This window comes from Pelodiscus sinensis, chromosome 6 (genome assembly GCF_049634645.1).
Source record: "Pelodiscus sinensis isolate JC-2024 chromosome 6, ASM4963464v1, whole genome shotgun sequence".
Taxonomy (NCBI): domain Eukaryota; kingdom Metazoa; phylum Chordata; order Testudines; family Trionychidae; genus Pelodiscus; species Pelodiscus sinensis.
This window is the reverse complement of record NC_134716.1, coordinates 88,056,182-88,073,956: the sequence shown is the minus strand read 5'-3', so window position 1 is coordinate 88,073,956 and position 17,775 is coordinate 88,056,182. Positions and strand designations below refer to the sequence as shown.

General features: G+C 40.7%; 1 protein-coding gene across 1 annotated transcript in view; it reads left to right on the top strand.

Moving 5' to 3' along the window:
* SLC30A5 (solute carrier family 30 member 5) overlaps nucleotides 1-12,778 on the top strand; it is a 35,295-nt gene extending 22,517 nt beyond the window's left edge. Inside the window, exons 10-16 of the mRNA XM_006119161.4 lie at nucleotides 1,184-1,392; nucleotides 2,824-2,981; nucleotides 3,894-4,023; nucleotides 5,643-5,874; nucleotides 7,399-7,625; nucleotides 9,425-9,553; nucleotides 11,071-12,778. Of these exons, the coding sequence (XP_006119223.2) occupies nucleotides 1,184-1,392; nucleotides 2,824-2,981; nucleotides 3,894-4,023; nucleotides 5,643-5,874; nucleotides 7,399-7,625; nucleotides 9,425-9,553; nucleotides 11,071-11,241 (1,256 nt within the window). The 3' untranslated portion in view covers nucleotides 11,242-12,778. The remainder of the gene's footprint in view (nucleotides 1-1,183; nucleotides 1,393-2,823; nucleotides 2,982-3,893; nucleotides 4,024-5,642; nucleotides 5,875-7,398; nucleotides 7,626-9,424; nucleotides 9,554-11,070) is intronic.
* Nucleotides 12,779-17,775: the final 4,997 nt, after the last annotated feature.

Genomic DNA, 17,775 nt, shown 5'->3' with positions numbered 1-17,775 from the left:
ACAGGCAGTCCCCGACTTACGCGGATCCGACTTATGTCGGATCCGCACTTACGAACGGGGCTTTCTCGCCCCGGAGGTCGAGGTGGCGGATTGCTACCTGCGAGCTCCGGGGCGAGAAAGCCCCGTTCGTAAGCTGCTCCGGTGCCCCTTGTCTGCCATCTCCAGCAGACCACGGGCACCGGGCGGGTTCCCGCGCTTCTGAGGCTTTGCCAGAGCAAAACCTCAGAAGCGCGGGAACCCGCCGCTGCTGCCGCTTCAGTCCCGGTGCCTGTGGTCTGCTGGGGACCGTCCCCAGCAGACCACAGGCACCGGGACTGAAGCCGCAGCCGCAGCGGGTCCCGCGCCTCTGAGACTTTGCCAGAGCAAAGCCTCAGAGGCGCGGCACCCCGCTGCCGCTGCGGCTCTGCTCCCCGTGTCCCTGGTCTGCTGGGGGGAGGGCGCAGCTAGTGTCCCTCCCCCCCCCCCCCCCCCCCCCCAGCAGACCAGGCTTTTGTTTTGGACCCTGGGGCAGAGCAGCTGGGGCGCTGCCGATTGGTCCTGCAGCGCCGCTCTGGGCACTACTGGACCAACCCGGCAGCACCCCAGCTGCTCTGCCCCAGGTCCTGATTCAGCCGCTGCTGGTCAGTTTCAGCAGCGGCTGAATCAGGACGCCTGGGGCAGAGCAGATGGGGTGCTGCTGGGTTGGTCCAGTAGCACCGAGGAGCGGCGCTACTGGAGCAACCCAGCAGCACCCAAGCTGCTCTGCCCCAGGTGTCCCCAAGTCAGCTTCTGCTGAAACTGACCAGCGCTGACTACAGGAAGCCCGAGGCAGAGTTGCTCTGCCCCGGGCTTCCTGGAATCAGCTGCTGATCAGTTTCAGCAGCAGCTGACTTGGGGACGCCTGGGGTTCTTAAGTTGATTCTGTATGTAAGTCAGAACTGGCGGTCAGTTTCAGCAGCCGCTGAATCTGGACGCCAGTTCCGACTTACATACAGATTCAACTTAAGAACAAACCTACAGTCCCTATCTTGTACGTAACCCGGGGACTGCCTGTATAACAAAATGTAGTGGTAGCCTTGAAAATAAAGCTGGTAGCTTTCACCACAATGATATGCTTGTTGAAGCTTTAATCATTGATAAAACACTTGCATCATCAAGCTGCTACAAAAGGTTAACCAACAAAAACATCTACCTCTCTTTGCAGCTGCCAATATTCTGTCCTCCCCCTCCAGGAAAGGGCAGAAAGGCACTCTTATTGGCTACTCTCCTGATGGCATTCCTCTCTATAATTTTATGGGTGATGCTTTGCAGCATAGTTCTCAGTCATTACCCCGGTTTATTAAAGAGTCACTGAAACAAATCCTTGAGGAGTATGACTCTAGACAGATTTTCTACTTCCTGTGCCTAAATCTGGTAAGTGTACTTTTTTTAACCCTAATGACAAGCGGTAGTTCTCTCCCTTGTTGACTGCTTTGATAGACACGTTCCAGGCTAAATGGGTTTGCTGATTATGATCCTTGAACTGAAAGGATAATATAGAATACTAGGACTGGAAGGGACCTCGAGAGGTCATCGAGTCCAGTCCCCTGCCCTCATGGCAGGACCAAATACTGTCTAGACCATCCCTGATAGACATTTATCTAACCTACTCTTAAATGTCTCCAGAGATGGGGATTCCACAACCTCCCTGGGCAATTTATTCCAGTGTTTGACTACCCTGACAGTTAGGAACATTTTCCCAATGTCCAACCTAAACCTCCCTTGCTGCAGTTTAAGCCCATTGCTTCTTGTTCTATCCTCAGAGGCCAAGGTGAACAAGTTTTCTCCCTCCTCCTTATGACACTCTTTTAGATACCTGAAAACTGCTATCATTTCCCCCCTCAATCTTCTCTTTTCTAAACTAAACAAACCCAATTCTTTCAGCCTTCCTTCATAGGTCATGGTCTCTAGACCTTTTAGATCAGATCAAAATTGTTACCTTGGCATGGCAATGGGCTTGAAACTCCCTGCTCAGTACTGTTTTTATCAGTCTGTTTGTAAATAAAGATTCTAGTTCCCCATACACATGGCCCTTTTATAGAAAGTTTGTGCAGAAGAGAGGGGGGATGTAAAATGTCTGCATTTACATTAACTATTGCATTAAAATGTATCATGATTGTAATGGGGTCCTGACTCACCATCGCAGCACCTTCTGCTGGTCGTTCTGGGAATAAGTTCAGTCCAGCACCCATCTGCTCTCTTTGGGTGGTGTCTGTTCCACTGCCTCCACCTTCTTCAAGATCTTGGACCCACATCTCTCCCAGACCACAGCAGTCTCTTCAGGGCACAGCCCTCTGGCTGTGCTCCAACCCTGTTTTCTCTTAGTCTGGGGCAACTGGTAGTCCTCAGTCCTTGCACATGCCTCAGTGTTAAACTGCAGCCCAAAGTCCAAACCCCTCGCCTCAGGGACAAACTATAGTCTGGATAGGCCATGCTCCTCAGCAGCAATTGCAGGGGTGGGGGTAGGGAAATACCAGGCCCATCCACTACTCTGGGTCTCAACTAGGGGACCTTTCTTGATTGGCTCTTAGTGAGCTCTTTCCCCATTGGCTGGGCTCTGTACAACCTCTCCAAGGCTGCTTTTGCCTTTTCCATGCCAGTGTGGGGCAATCACCCCACTACAATGATCCTTTGTTTTGTTTTATGGGAGAATAGAGTAAAACTGGCACAAAGATATTTAAGCTTTCTAAAATTAATAATGCTCTTAAGGCAGAGCTTCATGAAACTGCATATGCTAAATAAAAGTGCAGTTTAATCTCAAAACATGATACCAAAAAAAGGTTAAGATTTTTCTTTCTTTTTTAGGCCTTCACTTTTGTGGAACTCTTCTATGGAGTGTGGACCAATAGCCTTGGTCTAATCTCAGATGGATTTCATATGCTTTTTGATTGTTCTGCTTTAGTTATGGGACTTTTCGCATCTCTGATGACTAGATGGAAAGCAACACGCATATTTTCATATGGGTACGTACACTGATTTTTAGATAATTATTTTGAAGAGATGCTGTTAATTAGTTGTAAGCCCTCATTTTTTCTCTTAAATGCAAGGGACTGGGGATGTGTTCCTAATATGGAATGTTTCCATTGCACTTAATTTTTCAACACTTTATTTTGTCCCCTCTTTCTCTCCCCCCCCAAAATGTCTGTTGGTGCCATAAGCCATTGTGTTAATCTAGATAAGTCAATTTTTCAAAAACAAAATGTGGTTACATGTGAAAAATAGTAACTATTATTAGGTATGTAATCAACTATCTGACTATCTGATAAGCATATACTTATTTGGGTAGTCAAGTAGTGACTCGACTTGTCTCTTCCCCCACCTTTGCTGCAGAGAGGCAACAAGGGAGGGGCAGGAGCCAGTGCCGGGTGAGCTGGCTTAAAAGTACCGTCTCAGTGGGGGACAGGGAAGGCAGAGGAGTAGTGGGAGTGACCGGATGCAAGTCTATAATCAGCTGTCCCAGCTTGCGCCCGGTACCATACACTGTACCTCTGCTTTTCAAATGTATTAAGAGTTGTCAGGGGCCAGGAGCTAACCCTGTTGCAGCTGTGCAGTTTCTGCCCTTATCGACTACTCCAGTAGTCAATGGAAATTCCTACCATCTGTTTATTTTGGTATTGATTGTAAGCTCTTTGGGGTAGATTGTGCTGTACAGGGAAAGCACATGCCACATTGTGAGTACTATCACAGAACAGAGCAAAAAATAATTGTGTAACCCATCTATTTATGGAACTGTATTCTAATAGTGAAAAAATCAAACTACCTTGAAAAGAAAAGACTGTATTGAAAGCATGAATGTCAAATAATATTTTCAAATATGCTAAATTTATTTATTCCTTAGTCTGACTTAAATCTACGTAGCTCTTGTTCACTTTCAGGTATGGTCGTGTAGAAATTCTCTCTGGATTTATTAATGGCCTTTTTCTAATGGTGATAGCTTTCTTCGTCTTCATGGAGTCTGTGGCCAGACTGGTTGATCCTCCAGACATAGATACAAACATGTTAACCGTAAGTTTTGTCATTTTCTTATATATTAAAACCAATTTTAGTTACTCCTGTTGAATATTTATTCCATTACTAAAATTTAGGTCCACTCATCTGAATAGTGAGGACTCGAAATATATAATGTCAAGCATTTGTTTTCAGTATGACTTCAGAATGTTTGTTTTCTTTCAGTCACTATATAAAAGAAACCAGTTAGTCCATGTGTCTAAAGCAGTGTTTTCCAAATGGTGTTTTGTGGAATCCCAGGGTTCCGCAAAGTGAAAATAAGGGTTCCACGTGAAAATTCCTTTACAATAACACTTTATGACTTAAAAAAAGATTAAGCATTTCTTTTATTGAAAACAATTTTCATATGTGTTTGCCATGATAAGTGTCCCTGTGTAATGCCAGCTTAGCCAGAGAATGAGGATGATAATGTCACTACTGAGCACTGCGTGGTGCGATTCCCTGTTGTATACAACCATAAATCCCCGTACTCGCTCTCGGGGAGCGGGGATCACGTGGGTTGCTGAATACAAATATACTAGAGATGCATCAAACAAGGTAGAAGCTTTAGCTATCAAACCAGTTGCTTGCATGGGAATGTTTTATTTGTGGTCTTATTTGTACTTATTTTTCAGCTCCAAATATAAGACTGTTGTTAGGGATTTCGCAAAATTCTTTCAAGTTTAAAAGGGTTCTGTGGCCAAATAAAATTGGGAAACACTAGTCTAAAGATAAAAACTTATTATTGCCTGCTTCCAAATACTTTTTTCCAGATGTAAAAAAATTTATTTCAAAACCTATTCAAAAGGTAAATTACAAAAGTAACTCCTTTTTCTTATCATAGTTTTTTAGTGAATGGTATTTGTGGGTTGTAAAGGGAAATAGGGTGGTTAGCCTTGTGAATGAGGTAGAAATGGTAAATGTAGTTCTTCGAGTGCTTGCTTATGTCCAATCCACTTAAGTGTGTGCGCACCACATGCATAGGTTCCGGAAGCATTTTATCCTTAGCAGTTCCCGTTGGGCCAGCCAGGGAGCCCCCTGGAGTGGTGCTGATATAACCCCAAATATATTCCCCTGCTGGGCCCCCCATCCTCTCAGTTCCTTCTTACCATCAGAACTCTTGGCTTACAATTGCAAGTGTGCCAATAGCACTCTTATCTCATGTAAATAATTCTTTAGTGTTGTTGTTGAGTTTTTTGTTGTTAGTTTTCTAGTCCCTTCATGAAAGATCAGTGGAGAAATATTTGTATTCTGGTAACACCCACAGTGTACTGCACAAAACCATAAGGAGAGAGTCCCTACTCCAAAACATTTACAATTTAAGGTGAAGTGTGTTTTACCTGACGAGTGATCCTGGAGGGTTATGATTTTTTTGCTTTGTTTCTTATGGGAGAAACTGTCTCACTTTGTTGAAAGCAAAAGTTGTTTTTATGTCTATACCTGTGAATACTAAAATTTTAAGAAAAGAGAAGTCCTTGTGATTGTCATTGTTAACTGCTGCTAATTGGACATGCTTTGGAAGTATATTAGACGCAGTTAACAGAAAAACTATATAGTTTTCTATCAAGCAAATGAATCTAATTAGGAAGAAATATTGGATTTAAAGGTTTCTTTTTTTTTTTTCCTTCCTCTCATAGCCAGTCTCAGTTGGAGGACTGATAGTAAACCTTGTTGGTATCTGTGCCTTTAGCCATGCCCACTCCCATGGAGGTTCTCGTGGAGGCTGTCATTCACATGATCACAGCCATTCACACCATAGTCACGGACATGGACACAGTCATGGCCATTCCCACAGTGACCATGGGCACAGTCACAGTCATGGACATTCTCATGGGTTTTCTGGAGGAGGCATGAATACTAACATGAGAGGTAAGTACAAATTGTTTAATTTTAAAAGTAACCTAATCTTTGAAAAAACCTTTTAAATCAAATCCTCTTGTCTATTTAATCTCACTAAACCTTGTTGTCTGGCAGTCTTTTTATATCGCACAGAGAACTTTTTGGAAACACTTTCTAGCTAAAATGTTTTAAAGAATAAAACATAATTTGGGATCATAGAATCATAGGGTTGGAAGAGACCTCAGGAGGTCGAGTCCAGTCCCCTGGCCAAAGCGGGACCAACCCTAACTATAAATCATTCCAGCCAGAGCTTTGTCAAGCTGGGGCTTAAAAACCTCTGGGGATAGAGATTCTACCACCTCCTTAGGTAACCCATTCCAGTGCTTTACCACCCTACTAGTGAAATAATGCACTACCTTCTTATTTCATGCTTAATGTTCTCAGAGTTGCAGTGCTACTGGTTCTAGAGGCACTTAATGTTTTGTTTTCATTATTGTTTAATCCATAACTCTTTTACAGTACCTAAAATGTACTACTTGGTCTTTAAGACATACAGTACTCCAAGATTCCTTCATCTAATTTTAGATGACACATGTCAGCTGGTTAGTTGCAATAACTAGGAAAAGGGATAGAGAGTGGAAGAGCCAAGGTTAACCGTAATACACTTAAATAGGTACTCTATTTAGATACATTCACCTATTTAAATTTTTGTACTTGGGATAGTGTCTATAGGCTTGAACTTTTGGTTCAGTTAGTGTTGAGGTTTTTAAAACTTAACTTGCTGCTTATGATGTGACATCCCAAAGGATACAGTCTGGACTATGGAGCCTCTGTATCTCAAACTCTCTAGTCTGAGGTGCTTTTAGACTGCTGTGCTGTCAGAACAGCCACTTTGGCCTGCTTATAGAGCCTTCAACATACAAAATCAAACCCAGCTGAAAATACGAATGCTCTCCCAGCATGAACTATGCAAAACCCACAAACTATGCAAAACCCTGGCAATTGCATCCCAGAAATGTGTTCTTGCACTGGTTAGGACTCAGTGCTCCTTCACCCCCAATAAGTCATTTCATCAGAGGGAATTATTATACACCAGTCTTTATTAAACTTAGGCCATGTCTATACTTACTGCATTGGAGATCGATCTTCTGGCATTCAATTCAGTGGGTCTAATAAGGACCTGTGAAATCAAACATTGAGGGTGCCCCAGTCAGTACTGGTACTCCTTGAAAATCAAGGAGTAAGAAAAGTCAATGGGAATATTTGCTACCATCAACCTCCCACTGTGGACACAGTGCTAAGCTCAGTTTTAGGGACATTTGTTGTGTGCCTTAAGACGACCTTCCAGCTCTAGTATAGACCTGGCCTGAATAGAGATTCCCCAAGCACTTTAGTCAAAACACATTGTTTTAGATAAGACTACAACAAATTTATTCTCTGAGAAAATTATCCCTGTACTGAGAGATTTTATTTTAATACTCATGCTATATAGGCCATGTGCTGATGGCATTTAAATGCAGGTACTCAATCATTCAAAGTCTTATTTTGTTTCAGGTGTGTTTTTACATGTGTTGGCAGACACCCTTGGTAGTGTTGGTGTGATCATATCTACGATATTTATTCAACAGTTTGGATGGCTGATAGCTGATCCTCTGTGCTCTCTCTTTATTGCTACATTAATTTTTCTCAGTGTTATCCCACTGATAAAAGATGCCTGTCAAGTACTTTTGCTGAGGATACCACTGGAATGTGAGAGAGATCTGCACATTGCTCTGGAAAAGGTTGGAAGTTAAACTTGTATTTTATTTTACTTTGTTTGTTTATATAAAATATAGATTTATAATGAATTTCTGAGAACGATTCATTTTATATGGAATCATTCTTCATTCTGCCAGTGTCCTTTGACTAGGACTCTTGGGCATCCTAAATGGTTTTTCTATGTTCATCAGCTTCATAAAGGTACATAAGGTTTTTTATTTATTAGTTCAGCACTTACAGCTTTTAAAATCTGACTTTAGCAGAATAAAGTGTTTAAATAACAGTGGCAGCGGTATGTTGTTTTTGCTTTTATGGACAGCTCTTAATTCTAGACTGATTTGGTAACTCTGTACCTAGGTAGCAGAATAAGGGAGGACTTTTTACTACTTAATTGTAATTATTAAACCCAATAAATCCTTTTTTAAACCAGATATAATTTGACTGCAATATTTTTTTTTCCTGGGCATGTAGTTTCAGATGGACCAGTTTTCCACTTCTCCTGTAGGACAGGTGGCTTGTAGTGAATGGTACTTCAACACTTAAGCTGGTTCTTTTCTTCCCATTTGCAGTCTCTATTGATGTTTTTTCTTTCCCCTTCAATCCAGACTTTCTGCTACTAAATCAGTCCCAGCTTATAGCCTGTGGCAGCACTCCTCTCTCACTGTTCACTTTTATCTACTAATTGTCACTCCCAGTGTTAGCTCTTCTGAATTCCATGCCCAGAACCCCCATAGGCATAGTCCAGAAGTGAATCCTGAAGTACATTGAGTGCTTGCTAGATGGTTCTAAATTGGGAAACTGGCCTGGGATGTTCTAGAATTCCATCAGCAAGAGTAAGAGAGAGACTCCAGCAAATATTTAACACTGCCTGTCACCAGGGAATGGTGGTGATGGATTCCAGTGAACAGGGTATGAGATGACGAAATTAAATTTAGGTGAAGAAGATCCATAGAGAGCAAGAGGAGGAAGAAGATGAGGATTGTGGATTTAGTGAGGAGATAGAAGAAGGAATTGAGGTTTGGGTGACCTAGAGGCAGGATAAATAAAAATAAACAAAATCAGAAAATAATCAGAATGCTAGGAGTGGGGAGGGAAAAATTAACTCATATGAAACGTAGTAAAGAAATCTTACAAAAAATATCCTAATGAAGTTCACTTTGGAAAAAAACTCAGGTGAACAATGAGGGAGAGGAAATGTGTACATATTGAGTACAACAAGGATACTGAAGTGCCTATTTTTCTTGCAAAATCCACAAGGAGTCCTGTGGCACTACACAGACAAACAGATTTATTTGGGCATAAGCTTGTGTGGGTAAAACCCACTTCACCAGGTGCTTAAAAGTATTTTACCCACAAAAACTTATGCCTAAATAAATCTGTTAGTCTTTAAAGTGCCACAAGGATCTTAGTCTACATCTGCAGAAACAACAAACATGGCTAACCCTCTGAAACTTGTTTTTCTTGGTTATCTTGGAGATAGATCCTTAGAAATGGTTGGGTGCCCAAAGCCAATCTCTCCTAGTTTCTCCTTTGATGTTACTATAGTCTATCAGTTGGAGATTCCACTTCAGTGTCTTTGTCCCTCCTTTTTAGCCACTCCCTACTAATTTTTCATTTTATCTTCTATTTTTGGTCAGGATGGAACACTGTCCCAAATCCACAATTTCTCTCTCATTATGTAAAATGATGGTAGATTATTACTGTATAATAGTATTTTGTCTGCAGCATGAAATAATTTCCACCAATAATTAAGTGTGCAGGAAGGCATAAAGTGGAAAACTGCAAAAGTAATTCTTGTTGTTAATGCAATTTTTTTTTACAGATCCAGAAAATAGATGGTTTAATATCCTACAGAGATCCTCATTTCTGGTGTCACTCTGCTACTGTTGTGGCAGGCACTATACATGTACAGGTGATGTCAGATGTGATGGAACAGAGAATTATTCAGCAGGTAACCGTACAATTTCAGAAATCTTTGGCTCTTCATATTTTACCACCTCTTGATTAACCTTAGTTTGAAGCTGCTGCTGTAACTATTTCTATAGCAAGTACATAATGTTCCAGGATAGGCCTTGTCAATATTGCTCTGATCCTTTTTCTGCTGCTATCCTGTAAAACGTACGTTTGGCGGTAGTCTTTCAACATTTGAAAACTGATCAGCAAGTTTATTTTGCCTTGCTTGAAAGGTGACATGCCTAAAGGAAGGGAGGTTAGGGGAATACTGGTTTTGTGCCATTTTTTCATGATATAACAAAAGCCTGAACAAATTACTCAAAAAAATGGGTGGTGGGATGGGGCTCTTTTCTGCTTGTTTTTAATCTTTAAAATATCAGTGTGTTAAACCTATTTTTCCTTTTGATTTGTTTTGTTTTGTTGGAGGAGTTCCTGGGGGTCTGAGAGATGTTTTACATCCTCTCATTTAAATGAAGGGGCAAGAGTAATGAGTTTTTACAACATTCTCTCCAAAGTGTTCATTAATCAGTATAGTTAAATAGGTACCGAAAATAAGAAACAGTTTTAAATATCTGAATAAAAATTCCTAACCTTTTCAACAGCTCATTTTTATTCTTATAAATACAATTTCACTGGTTCTCTTCATGCTGTAAACTGTTCCAGATTAGATGAGACCAGAATTATAATGGTTTTTAAAGCAACTTTTTTTTCCAGGCCATCTTTTTTATGTTATAGTGATAGAGATGCAGCCATGTTAGTCTGGTCTAGCTGAAACAAAAGACAGGACTATGCAGCACTTTAAAGACTAACAAGATGGTTTATTAGGTGATGAGCTTTCATGGGCCAGACCCACTTCCTCAGATCAATTTGTGGAAGAAAATTGGCATGACCATATATACCAAAGTGATACAATTAAAAAAAAAAGTGAACACACATAAAATTGACGAATCAGATTTAAGAACAGAGGAGGGGTGAAGGTTAGTGTCTGTGAGGTAATGACATTAGGGGTGATAATTGGGGAAGCTATCTTTGTAATGGGTGAGATATTTAGCATCTTTGTGAAGACCCATATGTAAAGTGTCAAATTTAAGCATGAATGACAGTTCTGAGGCTTCTCTTTGAAGTCTGGAGTTAAAATCTCTTTGAAGCAATATGCATGTTTTAAGGTCATTGAGAGAATGGTCAGTCTGCTTAAAATGGCAAATAAGTTTTCCCTCTGTGAGAGCCTGATGTCTATTTTATGTGCATTGATTCTTTAGCGAAGTGTCTGAGAAGTTTGTCCAATATACATAGCAGATGGACACATTAAGCACACGATGGCATAAATGATTATATTTTCCTTGAGAAATTCTAGCTAAAAATTGAGTCAATTAAAAAATTTCTTGGGTCATAATAAATGTAGTATTTAGAAACTGATGTGACTTCTTTCTCAAGTCTAACTACTGTTCTAGTGTCTGAGTATAACCACAAGTTACAATTACAAGAGCTTTAATATTGAATTTCTGTTATGCTCAGGTAACAGCAGTTCTGAAAGATGCTGGAGTGAACAATTTAACTGTCCAGGTGGAAAAAGAAGCCTATTTTCAGCATATGTCTGGCCTCAGTACAGGATTCCATGAAGTCATTGCTATGACACAACAAATGGAATCCATGAAATACTACAAAGATGGCACTTACATCATGTAATGTGAAGTTATATTCACTGCTGGGATAAAGCTGTAGTATTCAATATTTGTATTATTTTGTCAGGAGAACTTGCACATAAATGTACAGAAAAAAATATACTATATATTTGATTTTTAAAAAAAACTTAATATCTTAAGACTGGATCAGGGTGCTTTTATAAAGGAAATAAGATGGATTAGAACATTTGCTGTATATATGGAAATAATGTAAATCTGAATACTGTAATTGGTGTTTATTAAACAGAAAACTTTCTACGTGTGTGTGGATGGGCACAAATGTATTCCCTAGCTTCCCTAAAGAATGGAACATCAAATCAAGAATCATATTCATGTCAAAACTAATGGGAAAAGAAAATGCTTTGCAACAAAAACAAAATTGCCTCCAAAAATATTTTTTCCTTCAAAATTCTTTTGAAGAATGTGTGTGTTTACACATTTATAATGAAGATAAAACTTAAGCAGTATATGAAGTCAAGTTTTTTGCATTTTAGGTACAAAAACGAATATACAGTTTGTTTTTATTTATTCACTCTGTATATAATATTGATTTCTAACCAAAATTTTACTACATCAAGGCAAATAGATGCTATCATTTTAAATTTATATCAAAATAACACATTTTTGTAAGGAAAAAAAATCAAGTGGTACTCATGCTAGCAGTGTGGATGTAGGGAAGAACAGAATTGCAAGTTTTGCCCTTGCATTATTTTGTGTTCTTATTTTCTGGAGAGGCTGCAGATCAAATTGAACCACTATGTAAAATAAATATTTTATACATTTTTATAATTGCAAGTGACATATTATTGTTTGAAGTGTAAAAAGTACTTCATCACTAAACATCCTAATCCTCTTTCTCTCTCTCTCTCTCCTCTGGCTGTGTTTTTTCTTGAAATTAGTATAATCCACTTATTTTTAGATTAGTAGATTAATTCCTCTTTTTCAGGAAAACTAATTGCGGAATGTCATGTAATTGAGATATGTAAGTTTTTGTGGCATTGAACAGAAATTTGTGGAATATCTTTCTATTGTGCCAAGAGCTATTTCATAGTCAACTGAAGTTGATTCATAAGGAAGGAGGATAATTCATGTCTGAGAGGAGCAGATGAATGAGCTGGTAGTGAATTCTTCACTGTCTTGTTTATAATTGAAGACTCTGGATTAGGTGTGAAGAAGCTCACAGTGTTGTTCAGGCACTCAACAGTACTTTTCCATCAACTGAGAACGTATCACATATAGATGAAAAAACAAGGCTTTCTGTTGTGGCTAGATAATGAAGCCTATCCTAAAGCTGTTACCTAGTTCAAAAAAACTTAAATCCAGTCTGTGGGTGTCTCTTGTTATAACATTTTATGTACAGTACTAAGGAAGATGTCCCTTAATCCATATTAACAATCTAGGGCTTTGCAATAGAAGGCAAAATGTGTAAATATAGGTGAAATATTTATTTTAGCAAATATATACATAAGAGGAAAAACTTTAGTTCACCATTCTGTTTAGCAGGAGCCTGGCCATGGTAATAAAATGTATATTGTTGGAGACAGACTTTCTTAAACCTGTTATTTCCGAGTGCTATACTCATACTTGCTGCCTTTCTAAACTAAAATCTCATAAATATGTCCTTTAAACCTCAGCAATCACTGAATGCAATTGTTAACTTAATGTAGTTCTTTCATCATTTAGTTTACATTTACCCATTATTCCTATTGTGGGACAAAGCTTGTCCTGTTTCTACATTTTGGGGAAAATACCAGAATTCTTACTACTTTCATTTAAAAAAAATTGTTTTTAATTAGTTCTGGTGGAATTTAGCATACAATGACATAGTAACTATTATATATCAAATTTAACAATATAATTTAAAATATCATTTAGCAAACCAGCTTCTCATGCGATGAGAATTTTTCTTGCCTTTTTCATTAACTTCCAGCATGTGTGTGTTTAAACAAGGAAGTTCCATATTAGGGATGTTAGCTAGCAGGTAAATGAATAGTGATGTAACTGCATCAAATGTTAGCAATTACATGACTATTTGATAGCCGTGAGGGCAGGGCAACAGCCAGTGTGCTCCCAGGAAGCCCCCTGCCACCCCACACTGCTGCCTCTGATGCAAAACCAGCTTCCCATGCAGATCAGCTCCAACCTGCTGCCCCGTGCTGCTACCTCTGATATAGAGGCAGCATCGCAGGGTGGCATCAGCCCCTGTCCACAGGGGACCCAAGCGCGGTGTGAACCAAGGCGGCTGCTCAGCAGCAGCGCAGTGGGAGCAGTCAGCTCTCCCCGCATGCTGGTTCCATAGATCTACCTGCCCCAACTTTGCTGCCTCCTACAGAGGCAGCTGGGATGGTGTGTGGGGAGGAAGGGCATGTTAAAATCTGGCTCCCGCTTTCCCTCTCACCCTCTGCACTGTTGCCTCTCTTATCAGAGGCAGCAGTGGTGGAGGGCAGGTGGATCCAGTGCTTAAAGCTGGCTCCCCACAGGCACCAGCTCCTACCTTATCCCCCACCCTTGTTGTCCCTGATACAGAAGCAGCAAGGAAGGAGAGAATGAATGTAGTCAACAAGATGAATGGATAAGACTAGGTTTATCGGTTAATCCTGTAGTCATCTACATGTTGATATTCCTATTCTGTACCATTTCCTTCATTTCCAATAGTGCTGAATTAGAATAATTTCTGCAGTTACTGGACTGATCGTTCAAAAAGTAGCTGTGGCCGAAAGAATGTAAAAATGGCATTTCCTTATTCCGGTAATCTTACACGTGTATATGTTGTATTTATATGTATATATATCTGAGTGGATTTTGGTAAACTCAGAGAGCTGATAGGTAAGGTCCCATGGGAATCAAGACTGAGGGGAAAAACAACTGAGGAGAGTTGGCAGTTTTTCAAAGGGACATTATTACAGGCCCAAAAGCAAGCTATTCTGCTACGTCAGAAAGATTGAAAATACGGCAAAAGACCGCCTTGGCTTAACCAAAAATGGAAAGTAGGACAAATTACAAAGGATGAATATAGGCAAACAACACAGGAATACAGGGGCAAGATTAGAAAGACAAAGGCACAAAATAAGCTCAAACTAGCTACGGGAATAAAGGGAAACAAGAAGACTTTTTATAAATACATTAGAAGCAAGAGGAAGGCCAAGGACAGGGTAGGCCCACTGGTCAGTGAGGAGGGAGAAACAATAACAGGAAACTTGGAAATGGCAGAGATGCTTAATGACTTCTTTGTTTCGGTCTTCACCGAGAAGTCTGAAGGAATGCCTAACATAGTGAATGCTAGTGGGACGGGGGTAGGTTTAGAAGATAAAATTAAAAAAAAAACAAGTTAAAAATCACCTAGAAAAGTTAGATGCCGGCAAGTCACCAGGACCTGATGTAATGCATCCTAGAATACTCAAGGAGCTGATAGAGGAGGTATCTGAGCCTCTAGCTATCATCTTTGGAAAATCATGGGAGACAAGAGAGATTCCAGAAGACTGGAAAAGGGCAAATATAGTGCCCATGTATAAAAAGTGAATTAAGAACAACCCAGGAAACTACAGATCAGTTAGTTTAACTTCTGTGCCAGGGAAGATAATGGAGCAAGTAATTAAGGAAGTCATCTGTAAACGCTTGGAAGGTGGCAAGGTGATGGGTAACAGCCAGCATGGATTTGTAAAGAAAAAATGTCAAACCAATCTGATAGCTTTCTTTGATAGCATAACAAGTCTTGTAGATGAGAAGCGATGGATGTGGTATACCTAGACTTTAATAAGGCATTTGATATGGTCTTGCATGATATTCTTATCAATGAACTGGGCAAATACAACTTAGATGGGGCTACTATAAGGTGGGTGAATAACTGGCTGGATAACCGTACTCGGAGAGTAGTCATTAATGGTTCACCATCCTGCTGGAAAGGTATAACAAGTGGGGTTCCGCAGGGGTCTGTTTTGGGACCAGCTCTGTTCAATATCTTCAACGATTTAGATATTGGCATAAAAAGGACGCTTATTAAGTTGCAGATGATACGAGGCTGGGAGAGGTTGCAACTGCTCTGGAGGATAGGGTCATAATTCAAAATGATCTGGACAAATTGGAGAAATGGTCTGAGGTAAACAGGCTGAAGTTTAATAAAGACAAATGCAAAGCGCTCCACTTAGGAAGGAACAATCAGTTTCACACCTACAGAATGGGAAGCGACTGTGTAGGAAGGAGTACGGCAGAAAGGGATCTAGGGGTTATAGTGGACCACAAGCTGAATATGAGTCAGCAGCGTGATGCTGTTGCAAAAAACGCAAACATGATTCTGGGATGCATTAACAGGTGTGTTGTAAGCAAGACACGAGAAGTCATTCTTCCGCTCTACTTTGCGCTGGTTAGGCCTCAGTTGGAGTATTGTGTCCAGTTCTGGGCACCACATTTCAAGAAAGATGTGGAGAAATTGGAGAGGGTCCAGAGAAGAGCAACAAGAATGATTAAAGGTCTAGAGAACACGATCTATGAAGGAAGGCTGAAATAAACGTGTTTGTTTAGTTTAGAAAAGAGAAGACTGAGGGGAGGGGGACAGGATAGCCGTTTTCAAGTATCAAAGGGTGTCATAAGGAGGAGGGAGAAAATTTGTTCATCTTGGCCTCTGAGGATAGAACAAGAAGCAATGGGCTTAAACTGCAGCAAGGGAGGTTTAGGTTGGACATTAGGAAAAAGTTCCTAACTGTCAGGGTAGTCAAACACTGGAATAAATTGCCCAGGGAGGTTGTGGAATCTCCATCTCTGGAGATATTTAAGAGTAGGTTAGATAAATGTCTATCAGGGATGGTCTAGACAGTATTTGGTCCTGCCATGAGGGCAGGGGACTGGACTCGGTGACTTCTCGAGGTCCCTGCCAGTCCTAGTATTCTATGACTCTATGATGTGTTTGCAACTTTAATCAGAACCAAGATAACCCTTGAAGTGCAATCAGGATTATCTCCTGACAGTATGTGAACCAAATTGATAATATTGTATTTGAATTAGAAAGAAAACTAGAAACGTGTAGATCCTAACCAAAGAGGAATTTTTCCTGGTTGGTTGGTTGGTTTGTGTTGTCTACTGGGTTTTCTGGAAGGCTCTGACCAGCTAGGAAACTAGTAGCCTTATGTGATCACAGCTATCATGCAGTTTAACATTTGAACAAGTCTCTCAAACAAAGTGCTCGGGGCCATCTTCACATACTGTGATCAAGTTTGAATTCTAGTATTGGCAATTGAGGTAACTGTAAACTGACCAAATCTTAGCAGCAAGCCATTGGACATGTAAGTTACTCCATACATGAATGTTATGGCCAACTATTCATGAAGAGCAACACCAGGAAATTCCACCACCAAACTTTCAGAAGTGTATGTCTTGAATTGCCAAACCCTCCCCTGGACAGTATAAACTCACATAAAAACCGCCATTTTATTACTAGTACATGATATGCACAAATCTTCCTACGTCAAAGGATTTTCCCGACACTTCAATCTAAATATACTTTGAAGTGACCACAGGTAATGATGCATAAAAGTCATAGTTGGTTATGATAAAAGTAAAATGCAATTACAGTAATGTCTAACTGAACAAGATAAAGAGTGAAGTCCAAGCAAAATGCTCTCACCACACTATTACTTGTGCAATCTCAGGATCACCCTCTTGCCCCAATGCTGCTTTTGTTAATCACGTTACCAATGCCCTGCATAGAGATGACTTGAAAGACATTTCTCTCCTTTCTTATAGTTCAGGGATTCTCGAACTTCATTGCACTGCAGCCCCCCTCTGACATCAAAAATTACTATACAGCAAATGGAGGAGGGGCTGTAGCCTTAGTCTACCCAAAGCCTACTGCTCCAGATGGGGTGGGCCAAAGCCTGAGCCTCACAGGATTCAGCCTCAAGCAGGGAGCCTGAAATTGAGCTCTGCTGTCCAGAGCTGACACACTCAACTTCAGCTTTACCCGAGTCCCAGCAAGTCTCAGTCAGCCCTGGTGACCCCATTAAAATGGGTTCATTACCCACTGTTACAGTTCCTTCTCTTCTATATGAATCATCCCCAGCTAACGTCCAGGAGACAAAGTCTGTATGGTCAATTCTCAATATGTAGATTTTTTGTCTACACCCTTTTCTTTCCATAGAATGGCCACTTATGCAGGTAATGATCCATTTGATCTTGTGGACACGTGGCTGAGGCATTAGCTAGACTTTTTTCTAGGGCTTTAATTCTCAGAGTTTATTTCCCAGAACCCTCACATCCCATTCAGGGGTGTGCTTCAGCAGTGGGAAGTGCCGGGGCTTAGGGCTTTAGCCCTGTGTGAGTCTTTAGTCTCAGGGCTTCAGCCCTGGGGTGAAATGTCAGGGCTTTGGTCTTGCAGAGGTCATCAGTCTGGAGTGCACTGGGGCTCATGGCTTCTGTACTACTGGAGGCACCAGACTCATGTTTCAGCCCAGCAGGGTATGCTAGGGCTCAGGACATTTGCCTCCTGAGATACTGAGGATCAAGTGGGCTTGAAAATATTTACCAGAGCTCTTCTCCGCATGACTCT